The sequence below is a fragment of the Caretta caretta genome, chromosome 9, assembly GCF_965140235.1.
Source record: "Caretta caretta isolate rCarCar2 chromosome 9, rCarCar1.hap1, whole genome shotgun sequence".
NCBI classification, from domain to species: domain Eukaryota; kingdom Metazoa; phylum Chordata; order Testudines; family Cheloniidae; genus Caretta; species Caretta caretta.
This window is the reverse complement of record NC_134214.1, coordinates 58,948,182-58,975,352: the sequence shown is the minus strand read 5'-3', so window position 1 is coordinate 58,975,352 and position 27,171 is coordinate 58,948,182. Positions and strand designations below refer to the sequence as shown.

The 27,171-nt window shown below is 55.6% G+C and overlaps 1 protein-coding gene across 3 annotated transcripts in view; it reads left to right on the top strand.

The window, feature by feature from the left end:
• The window catches only part of SHROOM4 (shroom family member 4), a 63,888-nt gene extending 48,212 nt beyond the window's left edge, over window positions 1–15,676 (top strand). For 2 of the 3 annotated variants that reach the window (XM_048864379.2, XM_075132346.1), the window contains 6 exons: window positions 1,712–2,395; window positions 6,028–6,158; window positions 6,241–6,517; window positions 7,507–7,684; window positions 7,947–8,219; window positions 9,197–15,676. In XM_048864379.2, coding sequence (XP_048720336.2) covers window positions 1,712–2,395; window positions 6,028–6,158; window positions 6,241–6,517; window positions 7,507–7,684; window positions 7,947–8,219; window positions 9,197–9,466 — 1,813 coding nt within the window. In that variant the 3' untranslated portion in view covers window positions 9,467–15,676. Of the gene's footprint in view, window positions 1–1,711; window positions 2,396–6,027; window positions 6,159–6,240; window positions 6,518–7,506; window positions 7,685–7,946; window positions 8,220–9,196 lie in introns of those variants that run through there. The other variant, XM_075132347.1, reaches the window with a different exon arrangement.
• Window positions 15,677–27,171: the final 11,495 nt, after the last annotated feature.

Genomic DNA, 27,171 nt, shown 5'->3' with positions numbered 1-27,171 from the left:
GTTGTATGTTATGCTGCGTGGTCAGTATGCTGCCCTGAAATGGGCCTGCTCTCTGCCTTGTCCGGTCAGGGATTTCCTAAGGCTGGTCCTAGCCCTGGTGATCTCAGCCCAGACCTTCAGGGTTTCCCTGCCCCTAGCGTTCATTTTGAACTTACCCTTCATTCCAAGAGCAGCCAGATGTGGACATGCCTGTTCCCAAGGCAGCTGGCACGGCAGTTCCAGAGGAAACAAGCCAGTTATTTTAGCAGCTTTACCAGGCGAGCAGGGAACGGAGCAGAAGGGCCCAGAGGGATACTGTCACCAGTCTGTGCTGAGATGAGGGTCTGGCAATAGCTAGAATCTGGGATTGAGGCAGGGCCAGGGACTGTCCACCCTCAGTCCTTGGGAATGTGGCATGCTGCGCAGAGCTGCTGCGCTGCTAAGAACTGCGTGTCTAGCCCTCCGTGGAAGGATTTTCCATGGGGTATCATAGGGATCATCCTCATGCCAAGCTCTCCTCTGTAGATCGTAAAGCACTTTACACAGGAGGTCAGTGTCATCGTTCCCATTTTACAGATGGGGAAACTGAGGCCTAGGGAGGGGCCAAGGGTCACCCAGCTAACCCAGGAATAGGATCCTGGTCTCCTGAGTCCACGTCTAGTGCTCTGCCCTCTAGACCACGCTGTCTCCAACACAGGTGTCATGTCCAGGGGAGAGGCAGCAGCAGAGCTGCTGTTTGGTGCCAGGCTCCCTGAGGCCTGTGGCAAGGCTGGCAGACTCCCCTGGCCTTGCCCTGCCTGCTGCGAGCAAGGCTCTCGCAGGGCTGCTTGAAGCTGAGGTGCTGGGGCTCACCCAGTTAGGTGGGTTAGAGGCTGTGATCAGTGGGATTGCTGGGGAGCTGAGCCCAGGGTCTTTGACTCCCACCCTTCTGGCCTAGCCAGAGGTGGATTAGGGGTTTGTGGGGCCCTGAGCCAGAGCAAGTGGGGGCCCCTCCCCACCCCTTTCGCCTGCGGTCCCCCCGCCTTGGGGGATTTGAGGACCACCGGACAGGCAGGGGCACCCATTTTTTCCAGGGGCTCCCCAGTTGTCTGAGGCCCCTGGGCATGGGCCCCATTTGCCCAGTGGCTAATTCACCACTGGGCCTAGCCCATGGGGACGCCAAGCAAGGGGTGGGCTGGAGAGTGAGGCCATGCTGCTGGGGATAGCGTGCTCTGTGCCTGTCCCTCTGGGGGGGACTGACAGTTACCACCAGCTGTGGCAGATCCCACGGGTCGTGCTGCTGCCGGATGCCCTGGGCCCAGCCCTGTGATCAGCGTGGGGGGAGGGGAGGCAGAGGAAGGACTGTTCAGTGGGGGGTCTAGGACTCTGGAAATCCCATCTCCCCTCCCCATCCATGCCATGAGGAGAATAGCCCCCCCTCCACCCCAGGGGCATGAGACGGCCATTCCATTGCAGATGGGGGGCCCAGACACTACGGGTGGAGTCGGATAGGTACCTTAGTGAGAGGCCAGCACTCTGGGTGCTGGCTGCATGGGGCTGGGAGCTGCCCCAAGGCTGGGCTTGTCATGGCAGTGGGGATTTGGTCCATAGAGAAGCTGCCTGAGGGGTTTCTCTCTGACTCCTGGCTCCTATGGCTGCCTGGTACGTCAGCGCTAGCTATCCTCAGGCCAGGCAGGAAGCAGGCTGGGATTGAATGGTTTCGGGGGCATCTGCCCCCAAATGTTTTCCCCAGCGAGCTGGCGCACTACGAGATCGGCTTCCAGAGGGAGGGTCCCTTCCGGCCCTGCTTGGAGACCTCCAAGCAGACGTGGCCCCCGTGCTACCGGGCCACGTCCTCTCTCGACCTCTCTTGGGATTGCGAGCGGCGCGCACCAGAGAGCCCAAGCGAGCTGCTCCACCGCCCGCTCCGGGGCAGGGCCTTCTCCGAGAGCCACCTCAACATGGAGCCGCCCAGCGCCCAGGGCCAAGAGAGGAGAGACGCCCCGTTGGCCAAGCTAGATGAGACCTGCCCGATGACTCCGTGTCCAGCCAGAAAGAAAGGGCCGCCCCCTCCACGGCCCCCACCCCCAAACTGGGAGAAGTACAGAACTCGCCGGGCTTCCCACCACCACCTGTACCCACCGGAGCCCGCTGGGCCCAGCTCAGCCTTGCTGGCGGTGCCCCTGGAACAGCCTCACCACCAGGGCGGTGGCAGCATGGAGACAGCAAGACAGCGCTCCCAGAGCCTTCCTCTGGACAAGCTCCCTGGGGACTCGGCCAAGCCCATGGCCGTCTCACAGCCTCGAATGCCTGGCACCCTCCCACAGGAATCCCTGGACACCAGACACCTGCCAGAGCAGGGGAGCAGCCACTATTACTGCCATGTCTCGCCTCGGGAGCCACTGGCACTGGACACGGGCACCAGGGACGCTCCCAGGCAAGTAAACTGGGCCCCCTCACCCCGATGGCGGGGCCCACGGCCTGTCACTGCCCCCTCACCCCCAAGGGGCCTCACTTACTTCAATACCATGATCTGTTCCCTCTTGAGGCTGCTGCTGCACACTGCCCCCGATCCTAAGTGTAGTAATGGGCTCCTGGCGTGCATCCTGTTCTGAGCCTATGTCAGGGGGGTTGCACCTGCCCCACTCTCTGCTGAGGAGAAACCTCGTCCTTGCTGGGAGTCGCTGGTTATGGGGCTGTGCCAAGGGCTGGAGTGCTTTGGTGGGCATCGGCCATGTGTAAGGCAGGTTGCTGAGCTGTCAAGGCCTTGGACCATCCACCACCCCTGAGCTAAAGCAAGTGAGAGGCTGATGGCCCTTGGAGCCGTCTCAGGCCCTTCTGTGCCATCACTCCGTGCAGCTCAGGGGCTGAGCTCAGCACCAGCACCCCACTCCCCTCTGGCACAGGAGCCAGGCTGGCATCCGTGCCCTGCTTGGCAGCAGGTTGGTTAACCAGGCCGGGCTTGTCCCTGGGATGCTGATTCCCGCAGCGCCAGAGGCATGTGGGGACTGAGGAATGCCTCCCCCGGCCCCCATTCAGCTCTCATGTGTCTTACCATGGGAGTTGGGGGTTCCCTTTCCCATGAGCGCTGTCTCTCTGGGGCGGCTTTGGGCTGGCTGTCTGTCCTGCCGATTCCCTGGCCCCTGGTCCATCATGGCTCACAAGAGCCTGGAGCAAAGGGCTGTTGGCCCAGGCTGTCCATGTCCAGGGAGGGTGGATCCCCTGCTGGGCCCGGCCTGATGGCAGGGGCACCTGGAAAGGCCAGAGAAGAAGGGCCGTGCCCCGGGCTGTGTTTATCTCTGCTTGTTTGGTACTTCAGCAGTAGTGAGTGTGACCCTCCACACCTCTGTGGGAGGGATCCTTGGGAGCATCTCAGCCCCCCACTGAAGGGGTGGATGTTGGATCTTTAGCTCTGAGATCCTTTCTCCCAAGTGTCAGAGTAATAGCCGTGTTAGTCTGTATTCGCAAAAAGAAAAGGAGTACTTGTGGCACCTTAGAGACTAACCAATTTATTTGAGCATGAGCTTTCGTGAGCTACAGCTCACTTCATCGGATGCATACCTTGGAAACTGCAGCAGACTTTATATACACACAGATAATATGAAACAATACCTCCTCCCACCCCACTGTCCTGCTGGTAATAGCTTATCTAAAGTGATCATCAAGTTGGGCCATTTCCAGCACAAATCCAGGTTTTCTCACCCTCCACCCCCCCCCCCACAAATTCACTCTCCTGCTGGTGATAGCCCATCCAAAGTGACAACTCTCTACACAATGTGCATGATAATCAAGGTGGGCCATTTCCTGCACAAATCCAGGTTCTCTCACCCCCTCACCTCCCTCCCAAAAACCACACACACAAACTCACTATCCTGCTGGTAATAGCTCATCCAAAGTGACCACTCTCCCTACAATGTGCATGATAATCAAGGTGGGCCATTTCCAGCACAAATCCAGGTTTTCTCACCGCCCCCACCCCCATACACACACAAACTCCCTCTCCTGCTGGTAATAGCTCATCCAAACTGACCACTCTCCAAGTTTAAATCCAAGTTAAACCAGAACATCGGGGGTGGGGGGGTAGGAAAAAACAAGGGGAAATAGGCTACCTTGCATAATGACTTAGCCACTCCCACTCTCTATTTAAGCCTAAATTAATAGTATCCAATTTGCAAATGAATTCCAATTCAGCAGTTTCTCGCTGGAGCCTGGATTTGAAGTTTTTTTGTTTTAAGATAGCGACCTTCATGTCTGTGATTGCGTGACCAGAGAGATTGTAGTGTTCTCCGACTGGTTTATGAATGTTATAATTCTTGACATCTGATTTGTGTCCATTTATTCTTTTACGTAGAGACTGTCCAGTTTGACCAATGTAAATGGCAGAGGGGCATTGCTGGCACATGACGGCATATATCACATTGGTGGATGTGCAGGTGAACGAGCCTCTGATAGTGTGGCTGATGTTATTAGGCCCTGTGATGGTGTCCCCTGAATAGATATGTGGGCACAGTTGGCAACGGGCTTTGTTGCAAGGATAGGTTCCTGGGTTAGTGGTTCTGTTGTGTGGTATGTGGTTGTTGGTGAGTATTTGCTTCAGGTTGGAGGTCTGTCTGTAGGCAAGGACTGGCCTGTCTCCCAAGATTTGTGAGAGTGTTGGGTCATCCTTTAGGATAGGTTGTAGATCCTTAATAATGCGTTGGAGGGGTTTTAGTTGGGGGCTGAAGGTGACCGCTAGTGGCGTTCTGTTATTTTCTTTGTTAGGCCTGTCCTGTAGTAGGTAACTTCTGGGAACTCTTCTGGCTCTATCAATCTGTTTCTTTACTTCTGCAGGTGGGTATTGTAGTTGTAAGAAAGCTTGACAGAGATCTTGTAGGTGTTTGTCTCTGTCTGAGGGGTTGGAGCAAATGCGGTTGTATCGCAGAGCTTGGCTGTAGACGATGGATCGTGTGGTGTGGTCAGGGTGAAAGCTGGAGGCATGCAGGTAGGAATAGCGGTCAGTAGGTTTCCGGTATAGGGTGGTGTTTATGTGACCATTGTTTATTAGCACTGTAGTGTCCAGGAAGTGGATCTCTTGTGTGGACTGGACCAGGCTGAGGTTGATGGTGGGATAGAAATTGTTGAAATCATGGTGGAATTCCTCAAGGGCTTCTTTTCCCTGGGTCCAGATGATGAAGATGTCATCAATATAGCGCAAGTAGAGTAGGGGCTTTAGGGGACGAGAGCTGAGGAAGCGTTGTTCTAAATCAGCCATAAAAATGTTGGCATGCAGGAAATGGCCCAACTTGATTATCATGCACATTGTGTAGAGAGTTGTCACTTTGGATGGGCTATCACCAGCAGGAGAGTGAATTTGTGTGTGGGGGGTGGAGGGTGAGAAAACCTGGATTTGTGCTGGAAATGGCCCAATTTGATGATCACTTTAGATAAGCTATTACCAGCAGGAAAGTGGGGTGGGAGGAGGTATTGTTTCATATTCTCTGTGTGTATATAAAGTCTGCTGCAGTTTCCAAGGTATGCATCCGATGAAGTGAGCTGTAGCTCACGAAAGCTCATGCTCAGATAAATTGGTTAGTCTCTAAGGTGCCACAAGTACGCCTTTTCTTTCTCCCAAGTGTGTGTTGGATGTTTGAGTCCAAGGGGCTCTTTAACCAAAAATCCCAGCAAGGCATGTCAAGCTCAATGTCCCATCTGCCTGGTTCCTGTGGCCCTGGATGCTGGCGGGGGAGGGTGGGACCTGACTGGGATGGGCTGAGCTCGCAGGGACAAATGCTCCCCTCTGCCTCCCCCGACATTGACTGAACCCTCTGAAAGCCAGACCGGGTGCAATTGCCTTTGTGCCCTGCCCCCCAAATGTGCTGTTTTCCAGCACACACTCTTGTCAAACTTGTGGCAAATCCCCTGGGCCAAGGCTGTTCCCAGAGTCCAGCCAGTCCAGAGTCACCCCCTGAGGCAGGGGGGTTCCAGCTCCCCAGAGGGTGTCCTCCAGTACCCCAAAGGCTGGAAGCTCTGGGCCCTGCTATGCTACTTAGGCTCCCTACTAACATCTTTCCTCTGGGATTGTGCCTACAGGCCAGACGGGCCCTCAGAGGAGGTGGTGAAGGAGACGCCGCGGTGGGATATGGGCAGGTCTGTAAAGGACGAGCAATACCAAGTGATCAGCTGGGGCCAGGAGCGCCCGCGGCCTAGCCCCCCCTGCCTGGGTGAGTGGTACTTCCCTGTGAATTCCCGTGGCATGGGCCCATGTGGCAGTTGTGGTTGCTCACTCCCTGCCTCCTCCTGTAGCCGCCGAGGAGGTGGAGTCGGCCCAGGAGAGCGCAGAGGTGGAGAGCTGCCGGCTGGCCAGGCAGCCGCCCTGCCGCATGACCTCAGAGGAGCTGATGCGAGACGTGGCGGGCAGGGATCGCTCCCTGGCAGGTGTGCTGAGCCCAGCCTCTGGCATGGTGACAGCTGCCGAGGTCATGGGAGAACTCTTCTCGGCAGGGGACCGCCGCTCGTGGAAGGACCATTACCAGCAGGACTGGCGGCTGGAGAAGCAGAGTGAGGCTGAGGCTCAGGAAAGGTAGGAGACGTCTTGGCTATTCCTGGCGGGGCTGGATGTTGATGTGTAAGTAGCTCGTGAGTGCTGGTGCAATCACTGGGGCATTAGGGGGTTTCACATGTTCGGTGCAAGTTTCTTCAGCGTGGCTGCAGAGCCCCGAGCAATCACAGCATGTTCCCTCCTGCTGGGCTTTGTCCTTCAGTTGCCCATTTCCCTGTGTCCCCAGCCAAGCAGCCCCTGTGGTTGCTGAACATTGCAGTGTCACCTCTGCACTGTCGCAGTGGCAGGTCGTTCCATGTGGCCTTGGGGACGGGGCCGCCCCAGTGCGCCCATACTGGGGTGCCAATCATAGAATCATATAATATCAGGGTTGGAAGGGACCTCAGGAGGTCATCTAGTCCAACCCCCTGCTCAAAGCAGGAGCAATCCCCAACTAAATGGCATGGGGACACTGCAGGGATCCCCCTGCGCTCTAAATGGGGGGGGGTGAATTTCACACCCGCTCCCAGGGCTCAGGCAGCTGGCAGGTGCTGGGCTGGACCCTGCAGAGACAGAGACGGGCATGGGACCTGGGCATAGGCAGCCAGCAGCGCTTTGCTGCTGCTCTGACGCAGGAGGCAGAACAGCGAGAAAGTGCCGTCTCTGTGCTGACACCCACCCGCACCATGTGGCACCAAAAGAGACCGCTGGGGGTCTGGCCAAGTCCAGCTCCTGCTCTCCTGAGGCTGCTTAGCAAACCCATGGGCTGTCACAGGCATCTCAGCCTCCAATGTTTAACCCCTCTTCCCCATCTGGCAAAGTGCAGCTCCTGTCCCCAAGCTGGAGCTGGGGGATCTGGTGGCCTGAGATTGTATGCTTAGGGTTCAAAGAGCCTAGTGGAGTTAGGAGCCATTAGGATTCAGGTGCAGATTCCCCTATGTCCCTGCCAGTAACTTCCTCATTCTACAACTGGGAGCTCAGCTTCCCTCCGCTCTGTACTGTGTCCGACCCCGTGTGCCATATGTTTACAGGGAGGAGTTCCAGCCCATCTCCCCTCCCCTGGGGGGCACCGTCAGCCCCACCTCCTACTCAGCCTATTACAACACCTCGGCGGGCAAGGCTGAGCTGCTCAACAAGATGAAGGAGTTGCCGGAGGTAGCAGAGGGGACCTCAGAGGAGGAGGTGGATCACGAGCTAGCGCAGAAGAAGGTAAAGTGGGGCAGAGGTTATGTGGATTGTGCACTGTCTCTAGGACCTGATATTGCCAGGAATAGAACCCAGGAGTCCTGACTCCCAGCCCCTCCTGCTCTAACGACCAGCCCCCACATCCCTCCCAGAGCCGGGGATAGAACCCCGGAGTCCTGACTCCTGAGCTCCCCTGCTGCACCTCTCATGAACATGGCACCTGACATGACCCCTGGGTTTTAATCGCCTCTCCCGCCCCCTGCCCCACATTTCTCTCCCTCCGCAGGCACAGCTCATCGAGAGCATCAGCAGGAAGCTGGCGGTGCTGCAGGAGGTGCAGCGGGGCCTCCAGGAGGACATCAACGCCAACACAGCGCTGGGGGAGGAGGTGGAGTGCCAGGTGAAGGGTGTCTGCAAACCCAATGAGTTTGACAAGTTCCGCCTCTTCATCGGAGACCTGGACAAGGTGGTGAATCTGCTGCTGTCGCTCTCGGGGCGCCTGGCCCGGGTGGAGAATGCCCTCAACAGCCTGGACCATGAAGCCACCGAGGATGAGAAGGTATGCGGGGAGGATGCTCTGGGGAGGGGCACAATCCTCTGTATTGGCATGCACATGCCAGCTCGTCCATGTCACCGCATTAGCCTGGGCACCAGGACAGTGGGTCACAAGTAGCAACAAAGGTCTGATCCTGCCAGAGCCCCAGGAATCTGTCCTCCTCCATCCCCTTAGCTGACATAAATGCCCTATTCCAGAGGTGCCTGCAACAGTGCACAGCAACGTTCTATAGGCAGAAGTGGGGCAGAATCCTGTGTTCAGCTGACCCACAGGATGAATTTCTGGGGCAGACTGTGGTTACCCAGGTTAAAGTGTGGCGGGGACACCAGGGCTATGGGTCAAGATTTAGTAGTGCCTTGACCCCAGTGCTGCATTAGCAAAGCACAGGTCAGACAGGTGCTCTGTCTCTGTTCAGGAGAGGCTGTGGGTCAGGAATGAGGGGCATTGGCAGAGCTTGTGGGGGGTGGAAATCCAGGGCTGGGGTTGCAGGGGGCTGTGGGTTGAAACTGAGATTCTGGCAGTGCATGAAGGGGAAGCTTCCCCAGATTTCTGTGCTGTCTCCCCTGACATCCAGTTTCCTCCAATATTTTTAAATTAATTATGTGGCCTGGGTACTGTCCTGTTGTATTGCGCGGGGGAGTGTCTCACCTGGGCACTACTCTGTTATGTGTGCATGTGGGGGTGGGGGAGGGTGTCTCACCTTGGCACTGCCGTGGGGGGGGGAGATCTCACCTGGGCACTGCTCTGTTGTGTGTGGGGGGGAGGGAAAGGGGGCGGGGAGGTATGCCTCTCACCTGGGCACTGCTCTGTTGTGTGCGGGGGGGTCTCACCCGGGCACTGCCCTGTTGTGTGTGGGGGGGGGGGGGGAGAGGGTGTGTGTCTCACCCAGGCACTGCTCTGGTTGGGGGGTGTCTGACCCCCCAAGTCTCTGGTGGGTCTGCCGTGTGCATTCACTGCTCCCTGCTCTGCACCCCCAACAGCTGGCGCTGCTGGAGAAGAAGCGGCAGCTGACGGAGCAGTTGGAGGATGCCAAGGAGCTGAAGGAGCATGTGGACCGGCGAGAGAGGGCCGTGTTCGGCACCATCTCGCGCTCCCTGCCGGCCGAGCAGCTCCAGGACTACCAGCACTTTGTCAAGATGAAGTCAGCCCTCATCATCGAGCAGCGGGAGCTGGAGGAGAAGATCAAGCTGGGGGAGGAGCAGCTCAGGTGTCTCAGGGAGAGTCTCCTGCTTGGGCCCAGAGATTATTAGTGCCAGCACTGCACTCCTGGTGGCCACGTGGCCATGGTCTCGTCCACAGTCATGTGGCCTAGAGCTGACGGCTACGGCCTTCTCATGGGCTGCTGCTGGAGGACCCTGGAGCAGAGAGGGTTGTGTGGGAGTGTCCCGCCACCTCCCACAGCCTCCCAGCTGGTGACCCAGGTGAATGGTGCCAGCACACGTCGTTCTCCTCCCTCCCGACCAATGCACCAATTCAGTGGGAGCCTATGTGCCATCCAGCCGGCAAGATCCAGCAGGGCGCTGGCACAAATAGGGCGTTCAGCACTTCCCAGGGTGCCACGGCCTGAAGCCCCAAAGAGGGGGAGGGTGCACTAGTCATCTCCTCCAGCATCGACCTGCCACGGGCCGGGTCACCAAAGCCAAGCAAACAGCGCTCCGGGTGGGAAGGGCTCTGCTGGAGAGCGGCCTGGGATTTCTGGAGCTGAACTGGAAGCCGAAGAAAACTGGACTCTTCAACACGCCAAAGGGGATGTTGCTTTCGCTTCCCCAGCCCTTGCCAAGGTTTGCAGCAGGATCTACATTTCACCGGGAGAGCCCTGCAACTGGCCCCTGCTGCTGCCTGCTCAAAGATCCCCTCACGTGGTGCCTATGGGGGTACCAGCAGGGGGGGGCAGAGGGCATTGCTGCCCCACTGCCATGACCCCAGTTAGCACGACCAAAGAGGGTCTCATAACAGTGCCTGGTCGCGCGCGCGCGCGTGTGTGTGTGTGAGAGAGAGAGAGAGATCCCTGCGAATGTTATTTATTTTTGTATTTTAAATTGCTTTTTTCCTATGGAGGGGCCTTGTGGGAATGGGGAGAGGCATGCGGGAATGGGGAGAGGCACATGGGGAGGGGGAGGAGCCAGGGACCTTAGCTCGGGGGAGAGCCTGTCCCCAACGCTACCTTCCTGCCCAGCCCTGGCTTTGGGCCCATGCGCTAGGACTGTGCATTCCACCCAAAGCAGGGCCTGGAACCAGCAGCCCCCAAGGGCCAGGGAATGGTATGAGCCTCTGGCTGGCTGCCAAGCTGCCTGGCTCTTCCTCAGCCCTCACTGTTTTGGGTTTGAGGGGGTCAGGGGGGCTCTGAACATCCCTTACTTCCCACCAGGTTCAGGATGTTCTTAACCAAAACCTCCCCCTCCTGCAGCCAAGGCCAGCTCCTTCATCAGCTCCACACCAGGAGTGGGCACTACCCCCCCCAGTGCGGGCCCCTCACCTGGGGTTTAGCTGGGGAGGCACTGCTCCCTCAGTGCAGGCCCCTCGCCTGGGGTACAGCTGAGAGTCACTGTCCCCCTGGGCGGGCCCCTTGCCTACCATTTGTTCTGAGTCCATTCCAGGAGGGTCCAAGAACCTAGACCAGGATCACCTGGTATCAGACTCACACTCAGATTCTGCTGCAGTTGCGGCTCATTCCCAGCTGTTGCCATGTGGGGCGGTGTGTGGGGCAGTGGCTGGGGCATGGGAATGGAAGCCCAGGACTCCTGGGTTCTCTTCCCGTCTCACCTACTGATTGCATGTGACTATATGTAGTTCCCTGTCTGTGCCTCCATCCCATCTGCTGTACAATGGGGTGATGCCACCTGGGCATCTTAGCAAGGAGCTAGGAGCTCTGTGTAGAAACTCCCATATCCCAGACTGTCCTGTCTCTGATAAGCTCAGACACCTAGTGCCAAGTGGCCACCTGCCCTGGCTTTCAGTCCCAGCGTCCACTTTTCCCTGGGGCATGTGGGGTCCGGATACTCGTCCATTTGTCCATGGGGTAGCTTTAGGTGCCTTTGGCCAGCAGCTCTGGTGGCTTTGGTGTGTGATGGGAGGGTCCGGGCCCTGCTGTCACACATGCTTACACTAGGGCACTGACTCTCCTTCACCGGCCTCAGCACCTGTCCCATTTGCACCTGCCCTGCTCCTGTTTCCATGGCGGAAGCCTCCCGGTGCCCTTGCACAGCGCAGGTTGGTGCAGGTGTAGCACTGCACCTGCCCTGCCCATCCCATCCCCTTGCTTTACCCCCCCAGCTCTGGACCCGGTGCCACCACCAGGCCTATCCAGGGGCATCTGCTCCCCATGTCCTATTGCAGAAGTGGAGTGGAGTTCCATGCCCTAGTGGAATGGGTTCTGGAGTGCGCCCCCAACTTGGGTGTGTGATTGCTGATGCAATGGGCTGCTGCAGGCGTCCCAGTTGGGTACCCCCTTGTCTTGCTGGTTGCCACTCTCTGTAGGAGCTGCTCTGGCTCTCCAGGGTACCTTATAAACACATTATACCACATGAGCAAGCAGCTCAGGGATGAGAGACAGCAGGAGAAAGCACTAACCCAGGAACCAAATCCTCTTTCTGCCCTCTCTCTGTCTGGGCATTTAGCGTGGCCTAAGCAGCCAGATCCCAATCTGTCCCAGGTGCAAACCCCATGCCATTGTTCTGGGATTTACCTCCCTGAGAGCTGCACCTGGACTGTAGCTATAGAGACATGGTAGCATCCTATCGTTCTGTAGAAAGAGGTTCAGGCTGGGATTTCCTGGCATTAAGGACTTGAGCTGGTCTGTTCCTCCTCGCCCCCCCCCCCCACTCCAGCACTTCCAGCTGTAAAGGGTTAATCACTTCTTCCCCTAATACACATGGCTTCTAAGTAACCAAAGGAATTTGCTGGGGATCTGCCACAAATTCTCAGCCCCCGACATCCTCTTCCTCTCCATTGTGTTTGGAACAATAGTCTAAACCCACTAGGCGCTTAACTCTCTCAGTGCTGTGCTGGGCATGGCCTACGCCTGGGCTCAGAGCCCCTGCCCTGCTATCTGTGATCTCAGTAACACCAGCCTGCCTAGTCTATTACTACAGAGAGGAGGCTGGTGCTACCTCCCAGCTGGCTCCTGACAGGACGGGCAGAGCCCCTGGGAACTCTCTCTTTCTGGCAGTCAGAGGGACTGTCCCTCCCCTGGGAGCTGAGTAGGAACCTGACCAGTGGGCTGCCTCTCCCACTAGCAGCCCCTGGGGAGATCCCTGCTGTAGCTCTGCAGCTGGGTGTGGGGGGCACATTCCCAGAACACCAGGGATGCCAGCCCTGCTGCAAATGCTAGTGTGGGGGTGGAGATGGATGGAGCATAGGAGGAGCTCTCTGGAGACAGGAGTGTGACAGCACTTGTTACCATGGGCAGGAGCTGTGTCAGGCAGAGCCCATGCAGGGGGCACAGCTCTCCATTCACCATGGGTCAGAGAAAAGTGCAAGGGTCTAGCCACAGTTCTGGGCTGCTGCTGGTCTGAGGTCATGGAGCTAAACTGGGAGACAGCCTGGCCCTGCCCTTACTCTGATCCTAGAGTGTTTCCAGTGTCCTACCTCCCTGCCTGATGCATTTCCAGCCTCTCCCTGGCGTTGTGCCATCCAGAGAGGTTGGGATAGGCTGATGCAGGTTGTGTGCCCAATGGGACTGTACAGACCAGGGCTCTACTACTGGAGAGGTACTGAGCCCTCATTGCATTAGGGGTTGCGGGTGCTCTGTGCCCAATGGGGATCAGGCCCCATGCCGGCCTTCTAGTGCATTTCCTTTCCCACTCAGCTGCAGGGCATGCAGTGGGCAGCTAGCTGTAGCCAGACACCCTGTCACGTGCCATTCCCCATGTGATCATGCACCCAGTGAGATACCTCAGCCAGGAGTGGGCCAGGGACAGGCATAAAAACAGACATAAATTGAAAATAACCTAACCCTTTGGTGATATAAAAATAGCACTTAAAAAGGGATGGGTCATTTGCTTATGACTCATCTGGGTCATACTCTTTTTAAGGGGAAGTTTTTGAGCTAGTGATTGTGGGAATAGCTAAGACACTAAACTCTTCTAGTGCTCCTTAACACTAACTGAAACTATGCTAAACTTTTGATGAGTGTTTCTCCACCCAGGAAGAGATTGGAGCAAGGACTGGATGTTTTCAGTGTGCTCATGGCAGTAAGAGCCAACCCTGCAGAAGTCTCTCTCGCATCCAGTACTAAAACCTTGAAAAGAAATTCGACATAAGCTTTTTGCTGAATTTGCACGTGATCTTTTCCAATCAAGCCTTGGAACCTGAATAAAACTGGCTGTAGCCGAAGAGGAAATAGCTGCTTTAGAAAAATAAACAACTGATTTCCAAATAATTCAGGTTGAGTAATTACAATGTTATGTGAAAATGCAGCAAAGGGAGCTCAGCATTTCAGTGCAGGGTATCCTGTTCCCTCCAGGAGCTGATTAGAGCCATGGGATGAGAAAAGACTCTTGAAATAATACAGGAATATTGAACTGGAAATCCTCATTGTTTCCATGCTGGGCCCTGGATTTCTGACGTGAATCAAATTCCTGGAATCCTTTCTGAGCAATTAGCAGATGCGATGTTACAGCCCCTTTTAATGAGTCTCCTCCCCCAGAGTGTTTAGAAATGGAACTGGGACGTGGCACCACTTAACAATTATCTCCAACACCCCTTACGTGCAATGACGAAGCCTCCTTAACACTACACAGATTTAAAAGTTCTGCTGTACTTTTCACCCTCTAGGATGTTGGACCCATTGCACTTCACTCATCTAAGACAGTGGAACTAGCCTGGTCAAGATCACACACTGTCCGTTTCACTTCCTGATTTTCATGCACTTACCCAAGGCTGCCGTGATTTGAGTTTCTAACACTACAGGGAAGGTTAAATCCACCCAAAGCCTTTGGAGCCTGAAAATGAATCATTTATATGCCCAGAGCCCAAGACGCACCCACATGTACAAGCTAGCAAATGTGATTGTTTATTGCATGATGTCAGACCACATAGGCCCCAGCCAGGCCTTCTGGTTAAATCTTCGTCATGCTAATTGTTTCACCTCATCCCCCTACAGCCTGTCCTTTCCCCATGTGGTGTATATGAGACGGGCTCTTGTCCTAGGTCTCCTGCCTTGCCCTGAAGGCCCAGGAAACGTCAGGCCATGGGGTGCTGTGCCCCACAACACAATTCCCATGCCATAGACTTGAGCCGCTGGAGGTGTAGCTCAAAGTGTCCTGCCGCTGGCCTATGGCTTCCCTATGGGTGTTGGGAAGAGTTGCGGTCGGTTATCAGCCAACAGGCATACGGGTTCCTTTGCTGACAGCCTGGGGCAGCTGTGTTCAGTGGGTGTAGTGGCTCGGCTGCTGGTTGGTTTCTGATCCTGGCCCGTGGCTTGACAGCCCCAGGCTCCAGTCCCTGCAGTGCACATGCAGGCCCCGGGGCTTGGAAAGGGCTCTCCACTGGCTTTCAAATGGCACTTTTGCTACTTCCTGCTGCACCCCAGGCCCTGGCCACAGCCCCATGGCTAGCTCCCCCCCGCCTCCATGTGCAGTTGTATTCAGCACAGGAGCCTGTCATGGAAAGGCCTTCAGATACCCCTAACTAAAAGCCCTGGTGGGTGGGGAGCCTTATTTCAATTGCCCAGTAAAAAGCCACACGCAGGGGCTCACCCCCATGGCTACTGCTCTGTGCTGCGATGCGGGAGCCCCTGGCCAGCAAGGTAGGGTGAGCAGATGTCCTGATTGTATAAGGACAGTCCCGATATTTGGGGCTTTTTTTTTATATGGGCTCCTATTACCCCCCACCCCCACCTCGATTTTTCACACTTGCTATCTGGTCACCCTACAGCAGGGACTAAGAGTGCTGTCCAAGTGGGGAGGGAAAGTGGATCTGCAGAGCCCCTGCTGGCCAGTGGGCAGCCTACAGGCTTTAGCAGGCAGGGAGGGGTGGGAAAGGTGCTAAGGAAGGCCAGGAAGCCCTCCCTGTGGCAGTGAGACAGGAGGGAAGGAACCTTCTCAGTGCTTGGAATCACAAATGTGGGTGTTGAGCAGCCCGGAGCCCCCACTGGTCATGTGCTGTCTGGTCTCCATGGGTGTAACCCTGACTGCCAGCATCAGCTGTACTGTTATAGTCCTGAAGCCTCTTGCCTGACGTGCAAGGCCCAGCCCAGGGATGTGCCAACTGTGTATAATGGGGTTTGTGCCAATGTTGTATATTTTGTGTACCATTGTGCTTCCTACACACTAAAGGCGCAGTGGGCTCTGTACAGCGTCCCAGAGCGGTGTTTTTTACAATGTTGTGTGTATTTTCTAAGCTGTTGATTACTGAACTTGTTAGTGTCCCCTAGCTCTCTGGCCGCGGGTATGTATCCCCACCTGGGGAGCACAGGGAGGCGAGGGACACGCTGCATTAAACAATGCTAAGGACAATGAGCCAGTGGGTGTCGTGTGATCGTTCATGCCGCTGCTGAGATGTGACAGCAAGAAGATTGAGGCCGCTCTCTACCGGGAGCCGTTTGCTGGTGTAGCTCTGCTGGTGCCCTAGCATGCCTAGCGGGACCCAGCTTAGCCTGGCCAAGCTGCCTGCTCACTGGCATTGCTTATGGCAGCCATGCGAAGGGTAAAAGCACAGCTGGGGCTGAACTAGGGCCTTTGCTGGCAGTACTGTGGCACTTGACTCACACCTCTGAGCAGCTCAGCCACGCTGCCAGGCGTACCTGGGCTTCAAAATGACCTGGGAGCCTAATGTGCTGAGCTGCTGTTGGCTCCTCAGGCCTGGGCACGTTTCTGAGCCCCCTCATGCAGCCCTGCAGCTGGCCCAAAGGGTGGCTACTCACTGGTGGCCCACAGGAGCCAGCAGCTCATGTGAAATGAGTGTGACAACCTCTGTCTAGGGAACACTGGGCTTGTCAGCTGAGGATCAGGCTGGGAGGGAGATGGAACAGACTGTCCAGCAGGTTACACTGGCTCCCTCTTCAGTGGGGCCTGCTACTCCCTCAGCTAGCGGGCTCTGCATTGCAAAGAAGAGGCCCTGGTGCCTGCCTGTGCAAGGAGCTGGGGGCGGGGGATTGCTGCATGGAAGTGATTGCTGCGGCTGCTATGTGGGCCAGTTGTGACCTGGATCTGTGTGGGGAGAGCTAGGAATCTTCACCTTTATTTCTAGTCTCAATTTGTCTGGCTTCAGCGTCCAGCCAGTGGCTCTTGTTCTGCCTTTGCCTGAGAGAGATGAAAGAGCTGAAGCAGTAGCACTGGCCCCTGGGCGGATGGTGGGAGCAGGACTCTGCTGGCTCGCATGGCCACAGAACTTTTAGCTCAAGTCCCCAGGCAGAATCTTTACTCTCCAAAGCATCATGCCCATCTGTGGCACAACACCAGTCCTGACACACAGCCTGGCCATGCGCAAGGCACAAAGAACCCAACTGCATTCTGATCCCAGGGTGCTTGTATAAAGGCCCCCTTTTTCCTTGTCGAGGGGCTGGGCTTGCTCTGGGGTCCGTGCAAGATGACTCCCCCCAAAGCCTGAGTAGCTGTGCACAGCATAGCCACATTGGTCGCTGGAAGTGTAACCCACACGCCTCCTGGGTGTGGCGTTCTGTCCCAGGTAGCGGCACTGAGACCACTTAAAGAGAGAGAAATTGAGTCTGCTCTACAGCCTTTGCTAACTGCTAGTTGGCTTTTCACTCGGGGTAGAGGCTCACGCACTAAGCTCCAGAGGCCCCAGGTTCGATCCTGCCCACCGATAACTGGGGTCTGTCGGTGTTACAAAAGCACTGGCCGCCCAAAGGCAGATTAACCTGTTCTAAAGCACCAAAGCAGCTGCTACACTGAGTGGGCACGAGGGGCATCCCACTCCTGTCAAATCTGCTCTTGGAGACAGCAGCTCAGTCACAGCGACAGGTCTGCTTCGGCAGTGACTAAAGCCCATGTTGCAGCCACTAGATGGCACGCTCGGCCTGAGGCTGAGCCCCGCTAGCAACCTGAGCAGTGGCCCTTTTCTCTCTGCTACCCAAAGCCTGGCCTTGCCGAGCCCCAGGCTGGGCTGTGCTGCAGGCAGCAGCGGAGTTGGTCTCTGGGCAGCTGCCTGTTTGACTGCTGGGTGTCCAGCCAGCCAGGCGCTGCCCCCGCGGGCCCTTGCCTTGGAAGCTTTGCGTGGAGCTGAGATCTGTGCGTGAGGCTAGTCTCACCCCTTCTCCCTCTGCATGGTGCAGCCCAGCCCTGCTCCTTTCTCTGCTCTAAGTTACCCAGAATTAAACAGCCCAGCCTGGCTGTGGCACAAGCCGGAGAGATGGTGGCTGTGTGACCATGTTGTCACAGTTCAGGGCAGTTGCACCTGTATTCCCCCTGCTAGGCCTGTGAGGGCACCACTGGTCTTGCGACTTCCCTGCAGCTGCCTCTCTTGGGCATAAGGTTGCCAACTTTCCAATTTCTTAAAACTGGAGACTACAGCCCCCCTCCCCTGTTCGCTTGCTCCCCCCTCTTCCCCCGGGACTCACCTGCCACCTACAGAGCTGGGGTGGGAGCTGCAGCGGTGGCTGCTCATGAGATGCAGGTAGGAGTCAACCGTGGCTGAGAAGGGGCTGACAGGTTGATGGCCCAGCAGTGCTCCCAGTCCCCACAACCTGGGCCAGGCTGGCAGCAGCATTTGCAGGCAACAATCGTGGGGGTGCGGGGGTGTTATCTGTCTGTCTGTCTGTCTGGACAAGCCGGGCTGGGCTGGGGGAAATCCCCTTCCCTCCCCACGCTCTGTGGGTGAGCTGGAGGCCAGGCTCGCAATGAGCCGCATACCCTGAGCCTTAAGGGCGCTGCTCCCTTACCCTCCCAGGCCGGGCTGAGCCCCCATCCAAGTGGCACTGGTGCAGCAAAGTTTCCTCTGCCCCGGGGAGAAGCTCCCTCCCCACATGGGATCCCCAGCTCAGTGCTGATCATGTGTGTCTCAGAGCCCCTGGAGTGGCTTCCCATGATGATGGGATGTTTCTGCAGCAGGCAGGGAGGGGCAGAGCTGGGGAACAGAGAGGAGCATGGAAAATAGGACAGGATCCAAACACAATCCCACAGCGTGGATTGGCACCCACCTGGCTCACAGCCATGCTGCCCCCACTCTCTGCAAGTGCCCCACTGCGGTCTCACATACTGCGGAGGGTGCTGCCTGGCCCCCCCATTCTGGTGTCCCTGCAGGCAGTAACTGGACTTTTGGTGTACAAGTCCCCTTCTGACTGGACTTTCTGGTCAAAAACTGGACATATGGCAACCGTACTCGGGCTGCAACCCGCATCTCTCTCTCTCCTGAGTGGGAGTTTTCCAGGCTGCACAGCTCCCTGCCAACCCCGTGAATTCCCCAGCAAAGGCAGGCTGCCTAAGCCGCCTGTGTTATGTCTCTCCTCTGAGACAGTCAACAGTGCATTGCCCCAGGTAAGCTACCACCCCGCTCTTGCTAAGCAAGGACAGTTATTGGTAAGGTACAAAGCATCCCAGAGAACCCCACACACATTCTAAGAGCCTTACCAGAGCTCATCCCCCCAGCTCCACCGGGGCTGTCATGCCTCGCAACCCTTCCCTAAGGATTGGGGACCCACTGGCCAGAGGGGCCTGTCCATTTGCTGTATCTGAATCAAGGCACCAAGGCCGTTTGAACTCAGGCTATTTACGCAGAAGTCCTTTCTTTGGCTGTCAGGCTCTGGAGAATCCCATGTGACCCAGCAGGTGTGATCCTGGCCAGGTGCTGGTACCTCCGTGGTTACAGCCTGAATGAATGTGCCTAATCCTCTCTCACTGTTCCTAATTCTTGCAGGGCTGTGGGCCCTCTCCCCCATGGCAGACAGACCCTGGCCACAATGATACAGAAACTTCTTTCAGTGAGGTTTGGCCAGGCTATTGCAGGTGGTTCCCAGCTCTGTCACACATCATAAACAACACTATAGTTTTGCATGCACAGGGGGCAGAGCTAAAGACACCAGATGTGCTGCATTTTGCCTGTTGCAGCTCCCTCTAATGCAGGGGCATGTTCCATTTGAAACGTCCCTTGTGTCGTGGCTGGCTTGGCATTTGCAGCCGGTGCAGAGAACAGTGATCAGGTCCCACACAGCTGTACTAAGCCAGCCATCACTCCCCAGGGCAGCCAGGGGCACCAGATGTCCATCCCGGTGAGGCTTAGGCTCCCATGATGATACTCTTGGCATCAAACAGTGGTTTTCCTCTTGCTTCTCAGCCACCACCCCCAGTGCAGGGACATTCAAAATGGGTTAATAACGGGCACATCCAATGCTGGTGTGCCATGAGCCAGCAGCCTGCCCTCCCCCAGGGCTGTATAAACCTTACCCCACAGACCTGCCCACATGGGTCAGGGGAGGAATATCTACAATGTGAGCATAGTTTGCATCATACCTGTGGGACACCTGCAATGCGAGCAACACCCTGCACATCCTGGGGCTGCCTCCTTCAGTGAGCAGATGCTGCAGCAGCTCCCCCTGCTGGTGGCTGCTTCTGGCCTGGGCGCCTCCCCCAGCACTGTGCTTCCTGACTGCCTGAACTGCCAGCCTCTGTCCCTCAAATGCTGCCCTGCTCTCGCAAAGCCCCAGCTCAGCCCCCAAGCTGCAGGATGCGGCCATTCTCCACAGCCAAAGCTCAACTCTGTCACCAAGTGGCCTGGCCAGGTATAGCTAGGCTGTGCCCAGGGTAGCACTTCCCAGTGCTTGGGGTTGTATTTGATGTGCCAAGTTATCATCCTTGTCCCTCTCTGATGCCTAGCAGCTCTCCAGGTAGCATTCTGCTCTCTCTACCCCCACTTTCCTGCCTCCAAAGGGCCAGGCAATAAAGATGCATGAACTCCCATGTCTACACTACACCCAGGAGAGGGAGGAGGGATCATGCCTTGCTCTACACAGGGTTAGATGGTACAAACTGAGGCCAATGGAGCAGTGCTGATTGACAACAGCTGGGGAGCTTGTCCCAGTGATCCAATGGAGCGCTGTTGATTTATAGCAGCGGGGGCGCTGGCCCATAGTCCTGCCCAATGACTTCTCCTTCCAACCAGGGCACCCCGGGCTCCCTGCAGGGAAGCTCCGTGAGCTGGAGGCCAAGTGTAACTGTAACCTGCCCCACAGGGCAGTCCCATGGTATGCTCCTGGCCCAGCTCCCAGGGACAGACTCATGGCACTTTCAGATGGAGAGAGATTGGACTCTGAAACCAGGTACCCTAGAAATGCTCATGTGCAGCTGCCTCAACCAGGTGCCCATAGAATCTGCCAGCTGCCACTCAGCGCAGCGTGGCATGTCTTGGTGCAGATGGGCAGGTGCCAGCAGCGATGCAGGCACAAACTGGAATGGGGCCTCTGGCAGCAACACACAAATCCCCAGGGGCTCTTGAGCCTGGCTAAAGGGGCCACTTGTGGGCATTTCTAGGGGTGGGCTCCTTTCCCCCCAGAATGCACCAGAGCATGGACACATTCTCTCAGAATTCCCCCTGAGCATGGCTGTTTGCAGCAGTGCTGGTGTACCCCATGGGCAGCAGGTGTTACTTGAGCCCCTCATTTCAGTCTCCAGCATTGGCCCACAGCTAGGATTCAAATTGCTGTAGGGGCTGGACACTTGGGATGGCTTCCTCTGCCCAAGTATGTAAGCCAGCCACAGTCAGTGTGTGATGGGTCCCTCAACGGCCTGACCCACAGAGTCTGCGTGACAGTGCCCATGGGGGTGTTCTGCGGGTGGAGACCCTACTGCGTGCCAGCTGGCAGTGAGAGCAGCTTGATCACTGTGTGGCTGTAATGTAGGCAGATCCAGAGCATGAATTTCACCCTTGGGCAGGGTCCCACTTATGCCCTGAGGGCTCATGCTGACCCTCTGCATGGGTTTAATTTCACACACAAGCCAGATGCTTGGCGCCGTGTGGGCTCTCCCAGCCACTGGGTGGCGGTGTTGAGCCTCGGGAAAGAGAAAGGCCTTGCCGGGCATTTCCAGGTCCCTTGTGAGCTTGAGTGAGTTTTTACTGAAACCAAACGTGATATTAGTAAATGTGCTGTGAGGAGGGTGTGAGACAGGGCCGGGGCCACACAAGGGAGCTACACAGACCATCAGCAGGGCGGTGAACTGACAGGGGAAGGCAAAAGATAGGAACACCTGGAAGACAGACAGAGGTGGGGGAGGCAGTGAAAATACAGCCCTTCTTAACACCAGCCCCATAGCATGTCCCTCCCTTTCTTCCCACCAGCTCAAAGTGCTTTACAAAGGAGGTTACGCAGCATAACCTCCATTTCACAGATAGGGAAACTGAGGCACAAAGCAACAAGCTGACTTGCCCAAAGTCACTCAGCAAGTCAGTGGCAGAGCTAGGAATAGACCCCAGCTAGGAGGGCATCACAGCTAGGAGCAGATCCCAGCCCCATGCCTCCTGAGTAGATGCCCGCTCCACAGTGCTGGCCCATTGTTATGTAGAACACAAGAGGGGCTGTCTCACTCGATGTGAGCCCAAGCGAGATCAGTGGGACTCAGCTGTGCCCTAGCTGTGAGGCCGTAGAGCTGGGCCAGAGGCCCATGCCGTGCTGAACAAAGAGCCCCTGCCTCCACTCCAGAATAAGTGGCCGTGTAAAGGCTGAGGTCAGTGGCCGGATTCACGGCAGCACCCTGCTGGGCCATGAGCGTGCTGTAGAGCCGAGCTGAGACAAGGCACCAATCTCAATGAGGGAGGCCCGCAAGCCAGCAAGGAGGTATCCAGCATCTGCCTGTCTGTGCTGGGGGTGGGGATGGGATCCGAGGAGCTGCCTGAGAACCTGACAGGTGCTGTAGGGCGCCTGGCCATGCCCTGCTCCCAGCACAGCTCCATGCCGCGTGGCTCATCTGTGACTCAGCGCTGCCATGCACCTCACATGGTCCATTAAAGAGGAGTGCTGGGGCTGGAAGCATTGGGGACTCCACTAGCGAGCACTGTCCCCGAGCCACAACCTCACTGCAGCGCTGCAAGCATGCAGGGCTGTACACCCCGTGGGAGTGGAGTTTGTTTGTGGGTGGGGCTACAAATAGCTTGGCATGCTGTTGCTCAGTATGATGGTTGTGCCTAGAGGTCCCCACTGAGCTCAGGGCATCATTGTGCTTGGTGCTGTACAGACCCGTGGTGGAATGAGCGATACATAGAGTGTGGTCTAGCAGCTAACGCATTGGGCTGGGGCACTGCCCAATGCCTCCATGGCCATCTAAGACCAGCGTGGGTTGCCATGGAGAAGCAGTTGGCACTGGCCGCTGGCTACGGCTAGCCCCTGCTCCTGGCATTCAAGGCTGCCTGAGGGGGCAGCAACTCTGGCCCCGCCCATGTTGGCTGCAGTACCAATGAGGTGCCAGAGGCACTCAGCACCCTTGGCTAAACAGCCCAGCTAGCTGGGAACCATGGATCTGGTGGGAGGGGCAGACCTAGTGCCCAGTGGGGCTCAGAGCCACTGACCCAGATGAAGGAGTCACTGCCCAAGTGGGCTAGCAGGGTTGATGTGGAGGAGCCGTCACCTCTCGGTGGGGCTGGGTGTGATTGCTGTTGTGGGCAGGGCCAACCCTGTTCGGGCCTCAGACGTGGCTGCGGGGCTGACATGGCTCAGTGCTGGATGGGGTCTTTGCCCTGCAGTGGGGCTGGGGGAGGAGCTGGCTCTGTCTCTCTTGGCCATGCCCTGGCAGGTCTCCTAGCTGGGCATTGCTGCAGCCAGTGGGATAGGATTCAACATGCTGCTTCCCACTCCCACCACATGGGGGCGAGCTTGGGGCACTACGATTGTACCCTGCACAGGCTCTGTGTGGTGCTCTGTCCCCCATCTAGTGGTGGCTGGGCCACACACAGGTTGCTGAGCATTCCTGGCCTGCACAGCAGGCTTTAGCTCAGAGGTTGATGGTGTCAGATTGGTGATCGCAGGTTTGATCCCTGCTGCCAGTGACCCTCCCAGGGCTGCCGCATTACACAGCCATCTCAGCAGTGGTGCAGACCCCCTAGAAGCAGGGGCTGGACAAAGCCATGGCTCTCCAGGGCACAGGGCAGGCCTTATGGAGAGCCAGCATCTGCCTTCCACTCCCAGTGCAAAGCCCAGCCCATGCCAGCAGTGCGGGGTGCCAAGGCTCACTCTTCCCAGCTGTCTGCCCATCAGCCATGCCAGCTGCAAGGCAGGGCTGCCCCCAAGTCATGCTGCTCCCCTACTTGTACCCTGCTGGCTGGGCGAGCTGCCTGGAGGAGCTCTGGGAAGAGAGGTGCTGCTGGCCTCTCACTTAGCAGAGTGTGGGAGCAGAAGGGGCTAATAGGGGACACAGGGAGGGTGGGGAAAGGCCCTGCCCCTTAAAGGGCACCTGCCTTGGCTCCTGTGGGCACAGTGCTGCTCTCCTGCTGCACCACATGTAGCGCCTGTGTGGAGCTGGCCATGAGGAGAAGCCACTTGGGTGGCTGGGAGCAAACAGTTCTCCTGCTCTGGCTCCTGAATCCACTGCCTTCTCTGTGACATCACCATTGTTGCCATGACAACCAGTGGTGATGTCACACAGCAAGGGACTGGATTTGGGAGGCAGGAAAGCAGGTGTAGTCCTCAGCTGTTCTATTTGACAGGTGGGGAAACTGAGGCACAGGACAGTGGCTCACCCAATATTCCACAGATCTGTTAGGTCCTGAGCCTGCCCCATTGAAACCAGCTTCCACAATGGGAGCTAGATTGTGAACACTAGCAGTGGCAGAGCAAGCATCCTAGAACAGCTCCCACCAATGCCTCATCCCTGCCCTGGAGGGAGCCCCCCTGTACTCATAGGAAGGGAGCTAATTCAGTGACCCATTCAGTCCTCCTCAGTTTCCCTGCTGAGACAGAAAAGAAGGGGGGCAAGCGTGATGGTGTCTTCAGTGCTTCAAAAGGTCAATTTTACAAAGCTGAAAACAACGATCAGCTGGGAGGATGTATTTATACAGAAAAATGCAAATTATAATGAGAGACTGTTTAAGAATATTTTAATTAAGTGACCCAAAAGCCACACTCTCAGAATCAAGAAGAAAGGCTAAAAACAATCAAGCTGGTTTAGAAAGAAAATGGAAACAGCTGTAACTACCCCTCTCCACTTCATCCACCTCCCTGATATGTAACAAATAGTAAAAGGGGAAGTTGATGAAAATGAATATAAATTGGAAGTTCAGTGTTGTAGAAAATTGATAAGGGAAGCAAAAGGACACAAGGAAAACTCTATGGCCAACAGACTTAAGGACAATAAGAAGGAGTTTTTAAAGTATATTAGAAACAAAGGAAGTCCTAGCAATGGTACTGGTCCATTGCTAGATGGAAATGGTAGAATTGTCAATTATAATGCAGAAAAGGCAAAAGTGTTCGATAAATATTTCTTTTTTGGGGAAAAAAGCAGGATGAGTTATTACCATATCATATAATGATGATTAAATACTTTCCATATAGAGAGTAACTCATCTGGATGTTAACTAGCAGCCACTAAGTTAGACATTTTTAAATCAGCAGCTCTAGATAACTTGCCTCCAAGAGCTTTCGAAGAGCTGGCTGAGGAGCTCTTAGACCCATTAATGTTTATTTTCAAGGTGTCTTTGAACACCAGGGTCATTCCCAAGGATGACAAGAAAGTTAATATTGTGCCATTATTTAAAAAAGAGTAAACAGGATGAATAAGTAAGAATAGACCTGTCAACCTGACACTGATCCCAGGTGAAATGATAGAATGGCTGATATGGGAATCAATTAATAATTCATTGTGAATAGTATAATTAAAGACAATCACCATGAAAAATCGTTCTTCTTTGAGTGCTGGTCCCTACGTGGATTCCAAACGCGGGTGTGTATGCACGTCGCAGGCTGGAGATGGAACTGTTCATGGTTGACCCATGTGTGCATCGTGCATCAGCGACGTGGCATGTCTGAGACTTTAAGACGTTGCATGGGTCGATGCCGCTCCAGTTTCCTCTTACCACCGCATGGCCGGAGTTGGAACCCCTGTTCCTTGGTGTTCTTAGCCATCTAAGAGTACTGCAATCAAACCTTTCATAGTATATAGATTTCTTATCTAGTTAATTAGTTGTCCATTATTCATTGTACTTAGGTTCTCTCCTTGGACTCCCCCTCTTGGGGACTTCTCCTTCCTTCCGGCCCAGGGACTATGCCCTGTCAAGCTGGCTTCAAAAATTGTGCCTTGTGCCCTTGCTCCTTCGCAGTGAGTGACGAGTACACCCATTGCCTGTACTGCCTGGGTAAAGCCCATATAGTTTCCCGCTGCTCCATCTGCCGCTCATTCCCATCACAGACTCGAGCAGGTTGTGAACTTCACCTCTGTAATTTTTTAATAGAATCATAGAATCATAGAATATCAGGGTTGGAAGGGACCTCAGGAGGTCATCTAGTCCAACCCCCTGCTCAAAGCAGGACCAATCCCCCATTAAATCATCCCAGCCAGGGCTTTGTCAAGCCTGACCTTAAAAATATCTAAGCGTATGTCTACACTACGAAATTAGGTCGAATTTATAGAAGTCGGTTTTTTAGAAATCGGTTTTATATATTCGAGTGTGTGTGTCCCCACAGAAAATGCTCTAAGTGCATTAAGTGCATTAACTTGGCGGAGTGCTTCCACAGTACCAAGGCAAGCGTCGACTTCCGGAGTGTTGCACTGTGGGTAGCTATCCCACAGTTCCCGCAGTCTCCGCTGCCCATTGGAATTCTGGGTTGAGATCCCAATGCCTGATGGGGCTAAAACATTGTTGCGGGTGGTTCTGGGTACATATCGTCAGGCCCCCGTTCCCTCCCTCACTCCGTGAAAGCAGCAGCAGACAATCGTTTTGCGCCTTTTTTCTTGAGTTACCTGTGCAGACGCCATACCACGGCAAGCATGGAGCCTGCTCAGGTAACTCACCGTATGTCTCCTGAGTGCTGGCAGACGTGATACTGCATTGCTACACAGCAGCAGCAACCCCTTGCCTTCTGGCAGGAGACGGTACAATAGGACTGGTAGCCGTCACCGTCATGTCCGAGGTGCTCCTGGCCACGTCAGCCAGGAGTGCCTGGGCAGACATGGGTGCAGGGACTACATTAGAAGTGACTTGACCAGGTCATTCTCTTTAGTCCTGCAGTCAGTCCTATTGAACCATCTTATGGTGAGCAGGCAGGTGATATGGATTGCTAACAGTCCTATTGTACCATCTTCTGCCAGGCAGGCAAGAGATGAAGATGGCTAGCAGTCCTATTGTACCATCTTCTGCCGAGCAGCCATGAGATGTAGATGGCTTGCAGTCCTTCTGCACCGTCTGCTGCCAGCCAAAGATGTAAAAGATAGATGGAGTGGATCAAAACAAGAAATAGACCAGCTTTGTTTTGTACTCATTTGCCCCCTCCTCCCCCGTCTAGGGGACTCCTTCCTCTAGGTCACACTGCAGTCACTCACAGAGAAGGTGCAGCGAGGTAAATCTAGCCATGTATCAATCAGAGGCCAGACCAACCTGCTTGTTCCAATAAGAACAATTACTTAGGTGCACCATTTCTTATTGGAACCCTCCGTGAAGTCCTGCCTGAAATACTCCTTGATGTAAAGCCACCCCCTTTGTTGATTTTAATTCCCTGTAAGCCAACGCTGTAAGCCGTGACGTCAGTCGCCCCTCCCCCCGTCAGAGCAACGGCAGACAATCGTTCCGCGCCTTTTTTCTGTGCGGACGCCATACCAAGGCAAGCATGGAGGCCGCTCAGCTCACTTTGGCAATTAGGAGCACATTAAACACCACACGCATTATCCAGCAGTATATGCAGCACCAGAACCTGGCAGAGCGATACCGGGCGAGGAGGTGACGTCAGCGCGGTCACGTGAGTGATCAGGACATGGACACAGATTTCTCTGAAAGCATGGGCCCTGCCAATGCATGCATCATGGTGCTAATGGGGCAGGTTCATGCTGTGGAACGCCGATTCTGGGCTTGGGAAACAAGCACA